At 39.8% G+C, this 15,547-nt stretch overlaps 1 protein-coding gene across 4 annotated transcripts in view; it reads left to right on the top strand.

Moving 5' to 3' along the window:
- The window catches only part of OSBPL8 (oxysterol binding protein like 8), a 90,587-nt gene that overhangs the window by 32,701 nt on the left and 42,339 nt on the right, over window positions 1–15,547 (top strand). For 2 of the 4 annotated variants that reach the window (XM_083838725.1, XM_083838726.1), the window contains exons 3-4: window positions 1,940–1,976; window positions 7,126–7,260. In XM_083838725.1, coding sequence (XP_083694851.1) covers window positions 1,940–1,976; window positions 7,126–7,260 — 172 coding nt within the window. The remainder of the gene's footprint in view (window positions 1–1,939; window positions 1,977–7,125; window positions 7,261–15,547) is intronic. The other 2 variants (XM_083838729.1, XM_083838727.1) reach the window with 1 other exon arrangement.

The raw sequence follows: 15,547 nt of genomic DNA, 5'->3' as shown, positions 1-15,547 counted from the left end.
AAATATTTACATAAAAGTCCCTGCATCATCTCGGGTGACCAGTTGCCCTGCTCTGTGGTGTCATGTTGTGTCTTGGTCAAGACTTCTTGAGAGGCAAGCAGTGCGACAGACCCTGCTGCTTCTTCACTGTGTTTCTTCAGCGTGTAAGTATGCCCTGCTAGCGAACGTGCTGTCTGAGTATCAGAAACTTCTCATCTGTGTGTCTGTTAATAATTTATTTTTCCACTTCTCTCCTCTTGCTTTCCAACTTGTGGTGTGAAGTAAAGCAGACCAGTGCTGAGCATTGGTGTTCCCAGCCCTTCGGCCACTTGCGGGATCTCTGTGCAGTTACTGCAGACTCTTTTTCCTTGCTCTCGTCAGTCCTTCTCTTCAGTCTAAAACAGCATAGGGTAATACAGTCAGGTCAAACGGGAATTTTCTCATAGTCTGCAATATGTTACTACCATACATTAAAAAAAAACCCAGCATTTCATACACTAGCGTCTAAGCCTGTCTGGTGAGTTCATGAGTTCCGTTAGTAGCGTTTCCCCCTGACCCAATCTCTGGCAAGGCGCAGGAGGTTGTTTACCAAGTGCACTTTATTTCAGCTTCTCTTGTTCAATCAAGTCCTTTTCCACGAAGTACAAAATTATGGAAGGAGGGTCCCCTCATCTTCCCTGTGATTTGTACTGCTGTTCCAGAATTCTTGTTGCAATATTTTACATTTACATATTGCAATAACAATTTAATGCCCCTAGGCAGCTGTGAGGAATAAAAATCCATGTTTTAAGATCACGAGTGTAAGACGAGACTCCTGCTTGCTGAGATTTTTTTCATGTTTCCTCTTGTTTAGTCATAGAATCATAGTCCTGATAATAGGGAGGCAAAATTGGATCCTCTTTAAAGCAGGGCAAGGATTTCTCTCCTTTATGGAAATGGAGCAGAAGACTTGTTTGAGGTATAGAAGATACAGCATGCTTGGATTTATTTTTTATTTTTTTTTAAGGAGGAAATGTCTGTTCATGCTGATCAGTATGCTTGCTTTCTTCTCTCTTTTTTTTTTTTTGTTATTTCTGTGTCTCAGATGTAGTAAAACTTTTGAGACGGGTGGAACTTAGATACATCTGTACACTGCTGAGCACAGCGGGATCTTAACCCCACTGTGGCTTTGGGTAGTAGTGATTTATAAAATATTCCAACTCAAACGACAGAAAGAAGTGCAAGCTATAACTATGCAATTATCCTCATGTGGTGCCTATATTTGATGCATTTCAATGGGAAGGAGATATTTATTTTTATACAAATAAATTCTTTGGAAATACTTTGATACAAAATGTTTTCTTAAATTTAAAATGGCACTGCTTCTCTTTCTTCCTAAACAATTTAAAATGTTACTGTTGTTTTTTGTTGAACTGATTCTGTGGCTTCTAAGTTCATGTTTGCGTGCCAAACCCACCAGGCTCTGATACGGCCTTAGTGCTTATTTGAACATTAATGATCACTGAAAATATTTTGTATTTCCAAAACACTTGGCTGAAAGTGGTGCAGTTTTGGAAATGTATCTTTTGTTATTTCAACTTTCTTTGGAGCTGTAGTCTTCTGAAAATTTTTCAGCTGAAAATTTCTTAGGATATGTTATGTATCAAGCCATGGGAACGCTGAGAGGTTCCACTCCGAATTAGCAGCTGGGGCAGTTGCTGTTCACTAACCATATACGACGATGGCTTCTAATGCTGGCTTCTTTATTAGCGTATTTGTCAGTTTTGTTGCTTCGACTTTTCTGAACTGTGAAGTCTCTTGAGGTCTTGCCTTTGGTATTGAGGTGCATGTTGTATTTTAGTCATGAACTAACACTGTTTTCATTGTCCTTCTTCTTTCCCGCTGCTGCTGCTTTTGTGCACTTGCTTCTTCCTGGCCTGGATTTTTTTGTTTGCTGTTCTTCAATTGTATGTGTACGCAGCATCATGGGGATAACAGAGACTCTCATGGACCATCAAGTAAGTGAACTCCCCTTTACTACAGTATTTTGGACATATGTTTGTAATAGCTAACATATTTCTTTGTAAATAGGCCACTGGGCTAAATATTTGGTTTTGTGTATTCAAATTGAGAAGCTGAAATACAGTGAAAATCTTCTGTGGAAAAGAAATGCTTCAAATGTTACAGTAATGTATATAATAAAGGCATGGAAATGGTCCTTCAGAAATAATTTAATTTTTGAGCTTGCCTGTGTATAGCACTATATGGTTCACTTAATTTCAATAAATTTACATCATCAGAAATCAACAGGTGCATATACTGTAATACTCAAAGATGTTCTCTGGTGTTTTGGTAGGGAAAACTTCAGCTGTATGTACATGCAGTCAAAGTTCAACTAGTGCTATTGATTCATGTGTGTTAGTGTAATCATATGACTGGCAGAATAATTTTGCCTGGGATTTAGATTTTGCTTATGTGAGGAGGGGAAAGGTGCAGGCAAAATTTTCTTCTTCATGAGAAGTCTGTGCAGAAGTCATGGTCTTCAACGGTCTTTGTGGGCTGTTCACTTACCCTATACCAGTTAGAGGATTACTCTTTCTGAAGATCAATTTTTCATGAGACACACTTTTAATACAAAAATGGTATTTCATCATTGAAATAATAAGGTTTTCTAATGGAAGGAGTTCTTTCCATTAGCATTCAAACATTCTTTTTATTCACATTAATCCATCCTGCTCCTTTCTGTTATAATAGATGTACAAAGCAAACTTATTTGAGGTTTTTAATGCTGTCTTGCAGATTAATCTCAAGGCTCCTGCTGGCTTCTTCAGTGAATTGTTGGTACAGCTGATGGCATTGCTAGGTCCTGTTTCTTCTTGTGGGCTGTAGATAGGAGGTACAAGAGGTCTCACAGACTTTTCATTGCAAAAAAGCTCACAATCTATTGTAAAAATGGGCAGCCTGCTGTAGGTGTCCCTGCTTGATCAGGGGGTTGGACCAGATGACCTCCAGAAGTCCCTTCCAACCTCAACCATTCTGTAATGCTGTGAAAAAATATCAGACAGCTGTGCTATATAAATATGCAGTCTGTAAAGCTGGCAATTACTAGAGTGTACTCATGTTCTTGCATGGAGTTCCTGAAACCTTTTTTTCCCAGGTCCTGAAGTTCTTTTTCAAGTTGTTTTGATGAAAAAAGTAACCATACTAACTGCTGGAAGGTTCCTGAAAGCAGATTATTTAAAAGCTAACTGCTAAAAAAAACCTACCCAAATAATACTTTTAACTTAGCAACTTCTTATTTTCCTGCTTTTCTGTAAGTGGGGCTGATCTTGCTAGTTAAAGACAGTCAAAAGTAATGCAGAACTGAATTTTAATAAACCTTTTCCTGTATCTCGTGTCCTTGTGCTGTTTTCAAGTGGGTAGGCTCGTTAACATGCTCATTATGGAGTGGAAAAATTGGGAGTCTGCCACTTCAGAGATTTTTTTTCCATAACTTCATCTGATGAAGTAAATTGGCTGTAACAACCTCAATTTGTGTTTCTTCTGATGCATAAATCTTACTGACAAACTATAATTACTAATTTGATGGCTAGTAGTAAGAAATAGAGCAAAGTATGAATTATCAACTCTAATTGTTCTGTTGGTATTCAAATGTGCCCTCCGGAGATTCACAAAGGGGCTTTGATGTTTACTACTTGATGTTTCTCCCTTAAAATAGCACTCCGCTCAGCTTCAAGGAGATAGCTGGTGTGATTTTAAACCTACTCAGGTAAAGGATGGGATGAACCAAGATCATCACGCTCTTGGATGAGCGCCCTGACGCCTGAGCTAAATTTGAAAAGTACATAACCACTTTGAGGCCACCGAGTGGAAGGAATGGTTGGCAATGCTGTTGTAGGTTTTGTTGCACGTGTTAAGCATGTTCCTACTAAACCATCTTTCAGGTTGCAAAGATGGCACATGAAACCTACGAATTAAGTGAGATGTTCCCCAGGAACATAAGAAAAATCATGTCATATGTTGTCCATGTCACAAAGACCTACTGTTACAATGAAGAAGCTAAGACCTTGCTCACTGGAAAGTGTGAGTGCTTTGAAGATTAGTCAAAAACTGAGTGAGGTTTTTGAGGCTTACAGCATTTCATTAGTTCACTGAGATTTCACTAAAGGTACCTGTGGAGACACAAGTTTAAACCATAAGTTTGTTTGGTATTTTTGCAAATGAGAAGCAAAACATTTTTGACTAGGAGCATCATTTATTCATCCAAGTTTAACTTTTATTTCACAAGTGAGCAAGGCCGCTTGTATAAATCGCCATTGCTCTCTTTCAGAGAGAGAAACTGCTTGGTTTTATTCTGTGAATGTACTGAAGTTCCCAGATAAAATCATTCTTCGCTTCAAGTGAGTTAAAAATTAGCTACAGGACCATCGAGCATAGTCAGCAAATGGATAATTTAAGTATGTGCCATAAATTTTTATAGCGTTCATAAAATCAATCCATCAGAAGCTATAAACAGCAGCCAAAGAGCTTCTCCAAATTGCTGTTATCTATTAATATATAATAATTAAATCTCTCTTAAATAAAAGATCTGCTTCCAAGTGGTAGGCGTTTGATTTAATGACATCTTAAAAACTCAGGTTCATTACTAGCATAACTTCTCCTCCTTACTCCGTCCCAACTACTTTCTCCTTGAAATAGCTTTCTTTGTTTCTGTCTTCTAAGGTTCCAGAGCTCCTGCCAAAAGATGCTTAAGGTGTACCTTTATGTAGATTGCCAACCATCTGAATGTCTTACTGATTGCACATCTGTGATTATGCTGGCATCTTTAAAAATCATATCTTTTGTAGAAGAAAAAGATGGAAAGTAAAGGTATTCATTGTCCCATACTCCAAGTAACCACTATGTCACTTGGGACATGGTTTAGTGCTGGACTTGTAGTGTTAGATGAATGGTTGGACGTGATGATCTTAAAGGACTTTTCCAACCTAAATGATTCTATGATTCTGTGTTCTGCCTGTCCTTGTCTTCCCCCTCACCGTAGAGCAAATGTCTTGGAGTATCGGGATGAGGCATTTGGAAGTAGGGGGACAACTTCCTGGTGGCTGCTACAGCGCAGATGTGCAGACATTTATGTTTTTAACGGATTTATTTCCATTTGTTTAACACTTTTATAATGTTTTGTATAAAAAAAGAAATTGTAAAACTCTCCTGCTCTTCATTCGTCAGCTTTACAGGTTGAATTTTGAAAAAGCCCACTTGATTTAAGAAATTCACCCACAAAATACTATATGCTGGATGATAGATAACCTGTTCTTTGTAGGGAAGGAGCGTTTCCAACAGTGCTAGCAGTCTTTGCAAGTCCCAAATTGAGTCTGCAGACTGGGGAAGGAGCATGAGTTTAATAGGGAATTTCAAGCTTGCAACCCTTACCGTTGTTACTGAGTTAACATCACTGAGTTCAGTTCATGAGTTTGGAGAACTTGTGTAGAGGTTTCTTCCACTAAATGACTTCTGAAGTTTAACGGTTAAAAAGTTAGTAATATTGCACTCTGCTTGTTCAGAACGGATCCTTCTGTAGGGGTCACTTGAGAAAGTATTGTCTGTGCTGCAGAGTGGCCGCCTGCGGGGCACTGCCTGCTGCTGACATGCCCTGAAACCCTGTCCTGTTGGGCAGGGAAATGCAGTTCTGACACAGTTAGAGGCTGGTGGCTTTCCAAAAGCAGCTTTCATCTGACTTGCTGCAACTTCAGTGTATCCTAAACACTTTTAAAACAAGCGTGTATAGCTCAGTCCCTTGCAGTGATCAGTTTGGTGTTAGTCTGTGAAACAGTCACTTTTTAGCCTCCCCATTTTATTTGTTTCATTTTGGACACTAGCTCTTGCGTGGTGCAATCCTTCCCAAAAGTTAGATATTTGCTCCCTACCTCTACCCTCCCTCCCCTTACTTGTAGTACATAGTACAAATAAAAATCTAAATTGGTACTACAAGAAAAACAATGCCAGCCACTTTTGAAGTATTGACTTTCTGTCACTGACAAATTTGAACTCTGAGCTAGGGAAATGAGCTTTTTGCCTTGCTTGTCTTATCTCCTTTCTTACTTTTCCTAAGGACCAGTCTGCTTATGGTGTAGTTTGTCCAGAGTAGAGCTTTAGATGGTTTATCTGATATAGAAAAATAGTACAGGTGGGTATCCTGGCATCCTTGCATTCATCATACTACCTCGTGTTTATTCTAGATGTTGCTTAAAAAACACGTTTCAGTTACTGTAATAATAGTAGTAATGAAGCTAAGAAGAGGGTCTCTGTATCTGCGGATTCTATCTAAAAAACTGAACTTTGTTTTAACTCAGTCTTCTGTTAAACTTTTAAAACTATTTTGAGGAAGGCTTGAGAACTCTTGAAGTGAGTAGCATTAAAACTTACAGTCTTTTAGGCAGACTGTTTTTAGTAAGCATCTTCTGTTTTCCTTCTAATCTTTTTTGCCAGTATCTCTACTTCCATGGGACGGATGTTACTGAGTCAGTCATTATTCCACTATCAAAAAAGTTCCAGCTCTGTAGTGCGCAGCTTAAGGATAAGTACAAACATCATGAGCAGGATGGCTGCGCAGGTGGATCTTACAAATAGCTAGAGGAGATCAAACAAGTCCTTTTCAGACTGATAAGGTTCAAGGAGAGAAACTCTTCTGATGTAAACCTTTCCCTTGGTAAAGTCTCTACATAATCTTTCTTAATAAGACATGTTTCTTTGATGTACATGTATACATTCATTTTAGTTTTCTGGGATGGTGGTACAGCTTGAATCTGGTAAGTTGTTTCCTGGGTCAGCTGTCTTGTGGCTAGTTAAACCAAGTCAAAAAAGTGGCAAAGAAAGCAGGATTTGAGAAGTAACAGCTCAGTGCTGTGTCTGTGATGTTCAGTAGCAGCATGCAGTTTTCCTACACACAGTAGTTTTTGTTTTCATCTTCTGACTCACGTCTTAGACCAATCTTTCTGGCTCCTTTCTGCCATTCCTTCTGAAGCAAATCTCTGGTTTGAAATGCTCATTTTCTAGAAAGAATTTTTCAAGACAGCATTTGAATACCAGTATCATTAATAGCAGTGAACTTGTTAATAGAAATCAATGCACAAGTACATAACATTGAGCACCCATTTTGTATTTCAACAGTCGTAACAAACAGCGATGAATCACAGCTTTTAACTCCGGGGAAAATGAGCCAGCGCCAGGGAAAAGAAGCTTATTTTACTCCAACCAAAGAGTTACTCCAACCATCTCTCAGCCCAGCAACTGCCCACAGCCATGGTAAGACAAAGCTATTTTTTACAGAGGTTTTAAAGAACTTAAATGCTGACATTTATTACCTATTTCAAATGTTGGTTCAAAAACACTGCCCTCCCAGATAAAGAGGTAAGGAAGAAAGTGTATTAAAATATTGCAGGCAATTTTTTTTTGTATCCTTACATGTTAACCTGAAACGGAAAGAAGCTCAATACGTGGTAAACTACTTTAGTAGAGTATGCCATGGCTTGTGAGAGAACAGTCCACATGATAGTAAATCATTATCTGTGTGTAATTTGGTAATTGATGGTCATGTTAATGTCTCAAGTATTTAAGTTGTGTGTTTGTGCAGAAGTGTTATGATAACACCGCTTAAGCTTGGAACCTGTTATAGAGGTCATTGACAATGACTTCTGTTGAAAGATCGTTCTCCTTTTGAAAGGGAAAAATCTCAGCACTATCTGCCAGTCTTCAAACAGTCCTCTGTTTTGCTATACCTGTCGAAAACAAACATGGATCTGTGTGAAGTGATTGGATCCAAAGTGAAATTTGCCAGTCAACCTGATGTGCTGATAGTTTGTTTAAAAGGCAAAAATAAAAAATAAGTTACTCTCCTTGTACGTACTTGCTTTTAAAACTCTTTGTTTTATTGCCTAGAATATAATGATAGATGTTTGTCATGGTGTTTGCAGTCCTTCGTGAAAACTTTTTTTAATTAATACTCTTCTTTGCTATTGGCAACCATGCTAATCATCTATGCTTACTTCACCTCTTGTTTCTGAGGTGGTTTGGTACAAGCCTCCCCACCTCCTGTAGTCTATACTGTCAAAGTAATGCTGCTAGTCTGTAATAGCAATAAAGCCACTTTCTTAGGCATCTTGGAATCATTTTGCTGTTTTCCCATTCAGTGTTATTCGAATAAGAGGGAAGTGTTTTAAATACAAACGTGGTTGTTACTATATTGAATCTGGTAGTCTTTTATCATACTTTAAGAATTACAGTAGTGTTTTCAGTGCATAGCTAGCTCTGATATATTTTCTAAAAGCTGCTCTTATCTCATTGGAACAGTGCTTGATTTTCTCTGGCTTACATTGTACTAAGTCTGGAAATATTTTCTGTATAACTTGGTTGTAACTTTTATGTTATTCAAATAAATTTTTGGTTATTATGTGTACTGTTTTATCCCTTACTTGACAAGGGATGTAGGTTATGTAAGTTTATTTGGATATTCTGGTAAACACATTCCTTTTAACATTGCTATTCCCACTAATTTGTGAAGTCAAACCATTGTGCCTTTTTAAGGGCTTTCACTCAGGAAAATCATGAAAATGGGCTTAAAAATTGCCAATAGACTTGAGAGTACTATGTCAGTCTCCTTGCAGATATTAACTATTCTCTTCTGATTTTTAACTCTGATTATTCCAGGGCTTTTATAAGTGATTTTAAGCATGTTAAATATATCTGTGACTCTTAGCATCACTCATCTCTATGCCTTTGTCTTCCAAGAATGCTACTAGAAACGTTCCTGTAGTTTTGTGAAACAAGGAATTTGGCTTAAAGTCAATTTCAGTAGCGAAACAGTAGTACGATATGGGCCTAGGCTTCAGCAACCTGTAATTACTGACTTCTAGCATATCTGCAACCTGGGAGGTGTAGGTCTGATTTTTATGGAGTTGGTTGACCCACATTTAGAAGTTGGGTGGTTATTCTGTGCTGGTTATTCCTACAAGGAAATGACACTGCTGATGAAAATGTGAGCTTGTTACATGGGGATCAAGAGATCCTGCGCAAGCCTGGAAATATGAAGTAGAACAGAGTTTAAAGTGGTGGAGCACTTGAGTCTGTTTTAATTGACAACATCTGATGAGCAAAGGGTCTTTAGAACATTCCCATAGTATTGTATGATGAGAATATGCAGAAATGTTTAGATATAGTATTTAAAGGCATTTACTATGAACTAAATGGAGATGCTTCTAGTCACTGGCACCTGAATGCACCTTTAGGAGGTGGGTAATGTAAACAGTCTGAAAGCACAGTAGGCACAGCATAAAATAGGATTGGAACAGAAAAATGTATGATACAGTCTGCAAGGATCAGTCGGCTCATCTACTGGAATAAGTTAATTAGTGTATTCTGCTCGTGTCTTAAGTAAGATTCAATGGCAAGTATTACAAGTGTGATTAAAAGTGGGTGAGAACTTAAATGTTTACCTCTACTCTCTTATATTAAAATTTAATGTTCAAATATCAGTTTGGGCTATTGGCTTCCTGTTTAGAACAAAGGGTGAGCCATACAACATGCCGCTGTGAAGTTGTAAGTGGTGTATATTTCATAATTCTAAGTATTCTTGTGTATAAATACTGGGTTTTAACTTATGTGAAAGTACCTCTTGCTTTTAGAAAGTTTCTATTTTCCTGCACTTGCTTTCTTGGTTTAAAGCATGACTTCCTTCTTTGCTCCTTTCATTCTTGTATATATTGAGCAGTTAGCTTAACCCAGGCACCTGTTGTAGTTTCAAGGACTTGCATTAGAAGTGTGTTTATGCTCATGTATGTTATGCTTCTTGTTAAATAACAAAATTCTGTGCACATTATCTAGTATAGATGTGCAGTAGGAAAATGAATCACCTTGTCTTAAAAATATTGTACCTGACAAAATGTTGAAAAAAATGAATGCTTGAAAATGTTTCCAAGGTTTTCCCTTTTAAATTTAGGGAAATATTGCAAACTGTCAATTTCAATTTAGCAATGTTCATTTCTTCAGAAGGAGTGAAGGAGAAGGTACTGCGACTTTTTCAGTGAAGATTTTTTTTTCTTTAGCTGTGACATGCATGTGGTATTTTAGATGGAACTTAGTATGTTATCTAAGCCAAAAACAGCTGTTGTCTTTTTGTAATCCAGCATAGAGTGCAGCACTGTCTGGCAGTGATCATTCAGCAAAACTCTATATACGCTATCAATGTTCTGCATAATCTTTGCACATAGAAGTTGTGCCTTTTTATTTTACGTAATATTTTTAAGATCCTTGAAAATGCAATGTAGTTCATTCTGAAGCTGAAGAGTAGCGTGTTTATCACAGAACAGCTGAGGTTGGATGGGACCTTCGGAGATCATCTGGTCCAACCACCTTCAAGCAGGGTCCCCTAGAGCACGCTGTGCAGGATGGCATCCAGGTGGGTTCTGAATATCTCCAGAGAAGGAGACTCCACAGTCTCACTGGGCAATCTATGCCAGTACTCTGTCACCCTCGCAATAAAGAAGTGTTTTCTCATGTTGAGCTGGAACTTCCCGTGCTTCAGTTTGTGCCCATTGCCTCTTGTCCTGTTGCTGGGCACAACTGAAGAGTCAAGCCTCATCCTCTTGACACCCTCCCTTCAGATACTTATACACATTGATAAGATCCCCTCTCAGCCTTCTCCAAGCTCAACAGGCCCAGTTCTCTCAGCCTCTCCTTGTATGAAGAGGTGCTTCAGTCCTCCAACCTTCCTCATAGCCCTCCTCTGAACTCGCTCCAATACCCCATGTCCCTCTTACACTGGGGAGCCCAGAACTGGGCACAACACTCCAGGTGAGGCCTCACCAGGGCTGAGTAGAGGGGCAGGATCACCTCCCTCGACCTGCTGGCAGCATTCTTCTGAATGTAGCCCAGGATACCATTGGCCTTCTTGGCCACAAGGGCATGTTGCTGGCTCATTGTCAGCCTGCTGTCCACCAGGACTCCCAGGTCTCTCTCTGCAGAGCTGCACTCCAGCAGCTCAGCCCCCAGCCTGTACTGGTGCTTGGGGTTATTCCTCCCTACGTGCAGGGAGTTCCCGTGTTGAACTTCATGAAGTTCCCCACAGCCCAGCTTTCCAGCCTGTGGAGATCCTTCTGAATGGCAGCACGGCCCTCTGGGGTACCAGCCACTCCTCACAGTTTTCAGAAATACTTATCATCAAAAAGCTTGCTGAGGCTGCACTCTGTGCCATCATCCTGGTCACTGATTTTCGCTAGTCTTCCTTTTGCTATTGATCTATTTGAAGAAGCCTTTCTTGTTGTCTTTGACATCCCCTGCCAGATTTAATTCCAAGTGGGTGTTGGCCTTCTTCATTGAATCCCTGCATACTCTGACAGTGTCCCTCTGTTCCTCCCAAGGGGCCTTTCCCTTTTTCCACATGCTGTATAATTCCTTCTTTTCTTTGAGATTTGCCAGGAACCCCTTGCTCATCCATGCAGGTCTCCTGCCCCCTTTGCTTGCCTTCTTGCTCATAGGGATACATTGATCTTGAGCTTGGAGGAAGCGATGCTTGAATATTCACCAGCTCTCCTGGACCTCCCTTCCTTCTAGTGCCCGAACCCATGGGATCCCTCCAGGTTGGTCCCTGAAGAAGCTAAAGTTTGATCTCCTGAGGTCCAATGTTGGGATCCTATTTTTGCCCTGCTTCCTCCTCACAAGATTCTGAACTCCACCATTTCATGGTTGCTGTAGCTAAGGCTGCCCCGAACCTTCGTGTCTCTCTAGCCCTTCTTTTATCGTTTATGCTACAGACAGACCTTTAAAGTTGTGGGAACTTGCTTTCTTTGAAAGGTTCAGCAAGATTGTTTGACAAAAATGTTTTAGAAAAACTGATGGTGGGGATTATGCCTGTATGATCTCATGAGTTTACATAGCAACTTCAGAGTTTTACTGTTGAGAAGTCAACTCAGCTCTATGTAGTTTTGGTTCTTAGCTGGACTTGTAATTTTAATTAATGTGGATTTAATTTATTTCTGCTATGCCCATCTAGTAGTTATCTATTGTGTCAGAATAAGCCAGTCTTGATAATAACACTACAATTACAATTTGTTCTGTAAGAAAAATTTATTGAGCCTGCTAATGTCAGTGGCTTTAAGTTGGGTAGTACCTAAAACCCAAGTGCCATCTAGTGCTAAGACTGAGACACTCATGTGCTGAGATTCAAGAGACATCAAAGCAAACAGAAACTATCCTCTTGCATCACAGCATGCAGGAAAGGATTTAGTAAAGGCAGAGTTGACTTTCTAGAAAGCCAAGAATACAACTTTTTATGGGAGCTCTAAGATCAACTACACAGTCAAAAGCGTTCCAGTTATGGACCTTGTTAGCGCTGAAACTCAGGAGGGGCTGTTTATGAGAGTGTGCTTGAGCAGCTCCACTTCAAATTCATCTTGAAGACATTTACTGTGGTTTTTTTCTTGTTTGTTTGTTTTTCCCCACTTTTCATTGTATATGTTTAGGACAGCAGTTTCTAGATTCTTTCGTTCAACAGCTCACTCAAAAGGATTACTGTGCTTCTCAAATTGAGGTGGGAGGAGATCGAAGAGTGATAAACTTTTGGCAATAATTCGCACAAACCTTTTCAAGCAAATCTTACTTTTCCCCACACAGTCTTTAACTGTAACTTTTGAAGTCTTTGTAATTATAATTTCATAATATCTGCAAAATTAGTCTGATAAGCCTCTAACTTATCAATGCTGTATATTGCACGTAAATGTTGCCTCCAGTATGTCTCATATTCAGACGTTGCATTTTCTTTTGAACTATGCACCAGCAATGAAACATTCCTAGTTCTCTGTGCCTTGAACATACTAAATGATCATACTGCTTTTTTCTTTTTTTTTTTTAAATCTTCTGTTTAGAATGGACGGGCTTGGAATTGAACTTAAACAGTTCAGCAGCCTTTTGATGGAAACTTTGATAGACTTGTGTAGTTAGTTTTTTCTTTGTAGCTTTACGTACTTCTGTGGGACTGTATTTTTAGGCCCTGTAGTGAGCTAGCATGGCCTTGCCACCTCACTAAGACCGTATTTTTGTAACAAGGTAGCACATACAGATTTTAGGACTGCTAGAACAAGTTTCAGTTCTGGCAGTCCACCCATAGATTGAAGAATGTTAATTTAGCTCACTTGCTGCGTTTGCATTCTATAACTGAAAACGTTGTTAACCGTTAGCGGGAAAATTACTAAACTTTTATTGAGATTATTTTTGGTGATGAGACAAGCTCATCACTTCTTAACCTAATGCAAGTGCAACAAAAACGAACCTTTGACAAAACTATTTTATTACAGTTTTAAAAAAATGAGCATAAAAATACTGAATTCAAGATTGCATTTTTCAAAAGCTGTAGAGCAGAACTGGGCTTGCTGATGTAAGCTGTTTATGTTGTTACACAAATTATCCCTGGTAAATTGGATTCTTGTAAATCTTATTAACTCAGACTTACATCAGAATACCACTTTATTTGTGTTTGATAAAATGGATTAAGTAGAAATAGTGATCACTGAAAACATGAAAAAATCACCAGGCTCCTCAGGAAGGGTTTTTAATATCTTCCAACTTGTAAATATGCAGTAAAAACATATTTCAAACTTGTTATGAAAACAACTTAGTTGTTTAAGAAGCTGTACTTGTGGTAAAGACAGAAATCTAATTAAAATTGTAATATTAAAAATTCTATAAGAAGACATTTAAACTATTTTTCGGTTTGGTTTGTTTTTTACTGTTATTTGTGTTGTATCCTTATGGCTTTAATTAACGAGAGTTTGTGCTGTTGTTTTTTATGTGCCTTTGAGTATATGTTACAAAGTGCATATGATGAAATGCTTTTTGGTTTTAAACTTGCTGGTAGCATACATATGTGTTTATTTCATCAGGATATAATGTCTGAGTTGATTTTTTTAAGAGTGTGAGGAAGTGAAAATCCATGAAGAGGAGTGCAAAATTCACAACATTCATTATAGGAAAATTTTGCTGTTCTAGATTTTTGTGGATTTGAATGAGGACTCTTAATTTGCAAGCTGCGATCATGGGAGCATCGTCCAGACTTATACAAGAACAATCATACAATCATTAAGGTTGGAAAAGACCTCCAAGATCATCTGGTCCAACCACCCCCCTACCACCACTGTCACCCACTGAACCATGTCCCTAAGCACCACGTCCAACCTTTCCTTAAACACCCCTAGGGACGGTGACTCCACCACCTCCCTGGGCAACCCGTTCCAATGCCTAATTACTCCTCCTGAAAAGAAATGTCTCCTAATTTCCAAACCGACCCTCCCCTGGTGCAACTTGAGGCCATTTGCTCTCATCCTATCACTAGTTACCTGTGAGAAGAGGCCAACCCCAGCTCCCCACACCTTCCTTTCAGGTAGTTGTAGAGAGCAATAAGGTCTCCCCAGGGCCTCCTCTTCTCCAGATCAAACACCCCCATTTCCCTCAGCCGCTCCTCATAAGACTTATGCTCCAGGCCCTTCACCAGCTCCGTAGCCCTTCTCTGGACATGCTGCAGGGCCCCGATGTCTTTCTTGCAGTGAGGGGCCCAAAACTGAACGCAGTACTCGAGGTGCGGCCTCACCAGAGCAGAGCACAGGGGGCCAATCATCTCCTTGGTCCCACTGGCTACACTATTCCTGATACAAGCCAGGATGCCGTTGGCCTTCTTGGCCACCTGGGCACCCTGCTGGCCATGTTCAGGCAAGCATTGACCAACACCCCCAGATCCTTTTCCTCTGCACAGCATTCGAGTCACTCTGCCCCAAGCCTGTAGCGCTGTATGGGGTTGTTGTGACCAAAGTGCAGGACCCGGCACTTAGCCGTGTTGAACCTCACCCCATTGGCCTCTGCCCATCAACCCATCCTGTCCAGGTCCCTCTGCAGGGCCTTCCTACCCTCCGGCAGATTGGTGCTTTCCCCCGATTTGGTGTCATCTGCAAACTTACTGAGGGCGCACTCACTTCCCTCATCCAAGTCATCAGTAAAGATATTAAAGAGGGTGGGCCGCAACACCGACCCCTGGGGAACTATTGTAACTGATGCTTTATAGCTGGCAACTCAGCAGATGATGCATTAGGGTTTTGGAGCTCTAGTTTCTGTTTTTCACGTGGAGAACAGTGACCTTTACAGACAAGTTCATCAATTTGACTGCATCAACCCTCAGAACGTCTCCTATTTTTATCCAAGGCACCAACAAGATGCAGATGGAGTGAAAATGCGAGTAGTATCTGGCAAAAGTATGTTAGGATGATAAAGACTAAGGAGGAGATATTTTATAGAAATGTAGACCTTTGAGCTAAATTAGCAGCTCTGTGTTTAACACACTTCTCTTTGTGCTCAGTGTTAAGGGTTTGGTTGTTTTGTGTGTTAGACTGACTTACTGTGTGACTAAGTGCATGCTCATCACAGAAGGCTAAGCACTGGGCATGGCTTTCCAGAAGGAGCTTGAGCTGAGCTAAGAGGTAGGATCTGCCCCTCCTTTCCAAGAAGTGGATGTTAATTCAGTTTGCACTAGGATGAAAATGTAGTCTGTGTTATG

Source organism: Anser anser (genome assembly GCF_964211835.1).
Source record: "Anser anser genome assembly, chromosome: 1".
NCBI classification, from domain to species: Eukaryota; Metazoa; Chordata; class Aves; order Anseriformes; family Anatidae; genus Anser; species Anser anser.
This window is presented reverse-complemented; position numbering and strand designations above follow the sequence as displayed.